General features: G+C 49.8%; 1 protein-coding gene across 3 annotated transcripts in view; it reads left to right on the top strand.

The window, feature by feature from the left end:
- Window positions 1-272: 272 nt before the first annotated feature.
- GAS7 (growth arrest specific 7) overlaps window positions 273-5,919 on the top strand; it is a 111,199-nt gene continuing 105,552 nt past the window's right edge. For 2 of the 3 annotated variants that reach the window (XM_035342677.1, XM_035342676.1), the window contains exon 1: window positions 273-543. In XM_035342677.1, the coding sequence (XP_035198568.1) occupies window positions 361-543 (183 nt within the window). In that variant the 5' untranslated portion in view covers window positions 273-360. The remainder of the gene's footprint in view (window positions 544-5,919) is intronic. The other variant, XM_035342680.1, reaches the window with a different exon arrangement.

The following is a 5,919-nucleotide window of genomic DNA, read 5'->3' as shown; positions in this document are numbered from 1 at the left end:
TTCTCTCTACCTCATCCCGCTCTCCTCTCCCTTCCCCCTCTTTTAACCTCCTTCTCCTCCCCCTTTCGCCCCCCCTCCCCCCTCCCCGCCTCTCCCCCTCCGCGGCCTGAGAGCCATTAGCGTCTGGTGGCGCCCGGCGCCGGGACTGCCCTGCTCTCGCCCGCGCTCGGCGGCCGCCACGCCCTGGGAGCGGAACGGGGCGGGCGAGGGGCGCGGCCAGAGTGGGTCCTCCCGCAGCCCTGCGCGCCGTGGGGCGGGCGGCGGCGCCCCGGGCGGGCGCTGAGCGACGGCCGGGGCCGAGGCCGCGCAGCGGGCGGCGGGCTGCGGGCTGCGGCGGGGCGCAGCCGCCTGCCTGGCAGCATGTCGGGCTCGCGCTGCCAGACGCTGTACCCCTTCTCCGGGGAGCGGCACCGGCAAGGGCTCCGCTTCGCCGCGGGGGAGCTGATCACGGTGCTGCAGGTGCCGGACGGCGGCTGGTGGGAAGGGCAGAAAGAGGACGGGCTGCGCGGCTGGTTCCCGGCCAGCTACGTGCAGCTCCTGGAGGTAGGAGCAGGGCCGCGAGCTGCACCGAGAGGGCGGCGGGGAGGCGCGGGCGAGGGAGGGGGGAGCGCCGGCGGGCAGGGCCGGGCCGGGCCGGGCCAGGCCGGGCCGGGGCCCGGAGCGGTCCTGCAGCGGTGTCATCACCGCTCCGCACTCTGCGCGCCGGGCACTGCCCGGGGCTGAGCCGCTGGCCGGCAGCGAGGGCACCCTGAACGCCAGCTCGGCTCACTGGGAAGTGCCAGCAGCGCACGGGGGCCGACGCACGGCAGCACAGCGGCGCTTCCGTCGGGGACCCACCTCGGCATCAGTCAGCCCTGTGCCCAGGGAAGGAAAACTGCCTTGGCCACCCAAGAGCCGGAGCGTGCTTGGTGCTGATAAGGACCAGAGAAGGAGGAGCCTGCCCAGTCCTGGTCCGGCAGCAAGAACCTTTGGTACCCACAGTTGTAGCCACAGAGTGGCAGAGTTCAGGCTCTACGTTGAGCTACAGGCTCCTTTGGACATTTCATTCACAATTGCTAAACAGCAGCAGAATTCAGTGGCAGAGGTGATGCAGATCCTGTCAGTCATGCAGGGTGGACCAAATGCTGGGCAAGTTCCTCTTCCCCCTCCCTCTCCGTCTCCTTTTTATTTCCTTCCACTAAATAGATCTTGGGTTTATTGTGTGGAAGATTCAGATGTGTCCCTTCTGTTGCCACAGCTCCCCAGCTGGCTGGCGATACCTTGCTGTCGGTATGTGTGGCATTGCCCCAGAGAGCCTCAGAGATCCTCACTCAAAGGTCATGATCTTTCCATCAGGATGCTGAGCAGCTCATTTAGTGTCTGCGCACTTCAGGGCCATGACATCTAGGGCACCAGCTGTATTCCCACAGAACTGCTTGCCTCTGAGTTTATTACTTTCTTTCCTTTGGAAACAAGACACAATTTGGGTGAGAAATACACATCCACAAATAGTGTCTTCAGAATCTTGCATTTCTGAAAGTGAATTTTGAAACAACATGTACCAAAGCAAGAATCTGCTATGAGCCCATCAGCCCTTCCCTTGATGACCATGCCCTGGTTGCCCAGGGAAGTGGTTGAGTCACCATCACTGGAGGTCTTTAAAAGACGTTTAAATGTAGAGCTTAGTGATATGGTTTAGTGGAGGACTGTTAGTATTAGGTCAGAGGTTGGACTAGGTGATCTTGGAGGTCACTTCCAACCTAGATGATTCTGTGTGTGATTCTGTATGTGTGTGATACTGTGTGGCATCATTTGGAACTTAACCTAGGATGTGAGTCCTGCAGTGACAGGGCTGATGTGGTTAGCAGTGCAGGGCTTCGCAAGTCAGCCTCTGTTTGTCTTCCAGATTTCTAAGGAGAATCAGATAGCCTGCTTTGCTTATATGCAAGGAAGACACTATCTGTCCCAGGCTTTTCATGCTCACCCTCTGAGAAATCCAGAGGGTGAGTACACAGCCCTCAGCAGAACCACACCCACCGAGGTGCATGCAGAACAATGTTTTGTGAGCAGAAGGTTCTTTTTAGTAGAACAATGTTTTGCCTGCAAATTTGCATTTGCCTTTCAGATTCTCTGGTCCAAATGAATAAAATATCCCTGGTATTTCAATGAAGTTTCTGTTTCTCATTCTTACCTGCAAGGACAGAAAAGAGGATGCAAAATTTCCACCCTCAATGCTAGAAGAGTGAGCCCAGAGACTTTTCACTGCTGCTGAAGCATTTGGGATTTTTTTTTTTTTTTTTGCTTTAGTTTAGGAGTGTGGGAGTCCTTTTGTTTGTCAGTTTTGCCACCTACAAGATCATTTACTGAGATATGTGAATGTTTGTGGTCTTTTACATTGCCAAATATTTACACATCTAACCACGAATTTAGACATTGTTTGAGGCAAAGTGTATCATGAGATGAGACAAACTTTGCTCAACAAAGGCAGTGGGAAGTCATACACAATGATTGGTTTTATATCACCTCCCTCTTTCAAACTCCTCTCTTGCCACTTATTATGGGTGTGTTATGCTGTGCTTAGAATGGTGCTTAGAGCTCCTAGTTGTGCCTGTCTGACCGTAGGTTCATGTATGAATGAAAACTTTGTTGCTGCCTGATGGTACCTGCAGCCCAGATGCCTGTCTCTTGAATAAGCCTTCAGAAGGAAGATAAGGAAGACGACAAGTGCTGAGAGGTGCTTACTCTGGCATGTTTTCTTTTCCTCCAGAGGTTGTTCCTAATAAGGTCTGTAGACCAGTGTTAATAGGTAAAGAATTCATAGAATCATTAGGGTTGGAAAAGACCTCCAAGATCATATGGTCCAACCTTCCCCCTACCACCAATATCACCAACTAAACCATGTGCCTAAGCACCACATCCTTTCCTTGAACACCCACAGGGACAGTGACACCACCACTTCCCTGGGCAACACGTTCCAATGTCTGACGACTTCTTCTGACAAGAAATGTCACCTAATTTCCAACGTAAACCTCTTCTGGAGCAACTTGAGGCCATTCCCTCTAGTCCTATCACTAGTTATCTGTGAGAAGATAATTACCTTTCAGGTAGAAGATAACTACCTTTTAGGTAGTTGTAGAGAGCAATAAGGTCTCCCCTGAGCCTCCTCGTCTCCAGACTAAACAACCCCAGTTCCCTCAGCTGCTCCTCACAGGACTTGTGTTCAAGGCCCTTCACCAGCTTCGTAGCCTTTCTCTGGACACGTTCCACGGCTCTGATGTCCTTCTTGTACTGAGGATCAAGAGCTAATTAACTAAATTTATGGGACCACAGGTAGCTAGCACACATTGCAGTTAAGTGGATGTGTGAGAATGAGAAAGATCTGTTAACATGTCTCTCCTGTGGCTCTGTGCAAGTAGCCTTTCCCTGGTGGTTAGGTGTGTGGTTAGCTTGCTCGAGAACATGATCTAACTGAAAGACACCATGACAGTAATACCCTCCTTTTCCATTCTCTGATCCAAGCTGCCACTCAACCACATAGACACTGGAACTAGCACCAGGGAGGTGAGGAAAACACACAGCCAAATGGAGGCATGAACATGATTCTCCTTTCAGTACCAACCTGCACTCATGTTGTCTTTGAGTGCTCCAGCCCTGCAGCTTTTGGTAAGGTTCTGCACTATGTTGTGAGGTAGATTTTTTAGCTACACACTTCTGTTGAAAGAGGAAGATAGAATCCTTCCCTTGGCTCTGCCCTAATTTCCCCATTCCTTGTTGTTCACTCTAGTGGGTACCTGTACTCCTCTCTCTGTAGACCCATAACTCATTACCCTTAAGGACAACTGGCTGAATACTCTGCCACAGCAGTGAATGAACATGGCTTGTGGCATTGTCCAAGGTGTGCCAGGGTGGCAGGGTTTACCCTTCATGGCACATACTGCTTCTCCTTGCAGCAAAGTCTGTCAGGTGGCTGGCTGCTACCCAAAGGAGATGTCCTTTTTCTGAAGCCTTTGTAATTTTAAGGTTGTCACTGTACACAGATAGGTAGGCTGGATTTTCTCATTCACACTACTTCACATTTACCAACAGTGAAATTTCCCTTAAAGTCTGCTCTTTGTTTTGTTCCTGAACTGAAAGAGGAAAGTGAGAAAGGACCAAAACAGCAGCTGAACGGGGACTCTCTTCTAGCATTGAATGGTTAGTTTAGCATCCAGCCTGCAGCATGCAGGTTCCTTCTGGACAAATGAGGAGGAAGGACTGTTCCTAATGTTAACTCTGACTTGGGAGGAACTGTACTGCACGAGCAGCACCTATGTCTCTTCTTAGGCTGCAGATCTGTGGAGCTGCCAGTGTTGATCACGAGGAGCATCTGCATACTTCTGCATTGCTCTGGCCATCTTACCCAGGATTTGAGGATAGGTCACGCACCTCCCCTTTGTGTGCTTACTCACACTGAATGGTAGCGCTAGACTCTTGCAATGAAAAATGGGTATCTGTGCCTGGCTATTAACCAGGACTGGTTTTAATGGCAAATGTGGAGTTGGACAGCTCTGAGAAAACCATGAAGGTGGCCTGTGGGAAACAAACTCCAGTGCTAGAGATGGGCATTCCTGAGGAATGCCTTTGCCTCATGGGTTCTCCTGCTGGCAAAAATGTATTTTCAATTCATTCATCACAGGAGATCAAGGAAAGGACCAAAACTGTAGAAAACGTGACACAAGAGAGGCAAAGGGAGGTCAAGAGGTTTGGCACTCTTCAGTTCCTACTACCATGGTTGCTGCATGCCCACAGTGGTGGATTAGAAGGAAGTGATGTCTGGGAGATCCCTGTTATGGCAATGATAGAAGCAATGAGAGCTGGAGGATGAGTGGGATGTGTGTGTGGGATAATTAGGAAAAAATATGTCTATAACCTCTGGAGAAGATAGAGCTGTAATAGATCAAAAGGGATCCCATGGAAAGCATGTCCTACAAGGAGAAGCTGAGGACACTTAGTTTGTCTAGTTTGGAGAAAAGGAAGCTCAGAGGTGATCTTGTTCTCTGCAAGACTCAGAGGAGGGGAGATGGAGGTGCCAGTCTCTGCTCCCTGGTAACCAGTAACAGGATATGAAGGAATGGCACAAAGCTGTGCCAGGGGAGGTTCAGACTGGATGTTAGGAAAAAAATCTGTATTTTGATGGTGATCAAAGACTGGAATGGGCTTCCTAGCAAGGTGGTTGATGCCTCATTCCTGTCAGTGTTCAAGAGGCATTTGTATAATGCCCTTCATTATATGTTTCAACTTTTGGTCAGCCCTGAAGCGGTCTGGCAGTTGGACTTAATGATGTTTGTAGGTCTCTTCCACAAGAAGAGAACACGGGAAGGTACTAGGTCCGTAACAGGGTTCCAGGTGGACTCCTTTAGGCCTGGTCTGTTGGTAGCAGTCAGGGAAGCTGCCTTGGTCTTGTCAAAATTGCTGAGCTGAAACACATGTCTGGAGATCACCTGGTCCTGCTTCACTGCTGAGGTTTTGAATACATACAAGGATGGAGACTACACAGCCTTTCTGGGCAATCTCTTATAGTGTTTATGTATAAATATGATTTTCAGTGTTCTAACTTGTGCCCACTGCATCTTGTACTTTCAGTGGGTATCACTGAGAAGAGACTGTATCTGATTTATTTTTTAGTGCCCCACATAGATTTTTATACACATTGATCCCTCTTGAGCCTTCTTTTCTTGAGGCTAAATAGTCCCAGTTCTATATGACAGGTGCTCCAATCCCTTAAACATCATTGTGACCCTTTGCTGGAGTCTTTCCAGTATGTCTCTGTCTTTCTTGTACTGGAAAGCCAAGTACTGTTTCTTGCACTGTTGTACTCTTGGAGATAGTAGGTCAATGGAGAAACATGACCCAGCTTTTTTTTTTTTTTTTTTTTTTTTTTTTTTTTTTTTTTTTTTTTTT

The sequence above is a fragment of the Oxyura jamaicensis genome, chromosome 18 (assembly GCF_011077185.1).
Source record: "Oxyura jamaicensis isolate SHBP4307 breed ruddy duck chromosome 18, BPBGC_Ojam_1.0, whole genome shotgun sequence".
NCBI lineage: Eukaryota > Metazoa > Chordata > Aves > Anseriformes > Anatidae > Oxyura > Oxyura jamaicensis.
The sequence above is the reverse complement of the archived record's forward strand: the minus strand, read 5'-3'. Positions and strand labels throughout refer to the sequence as shown.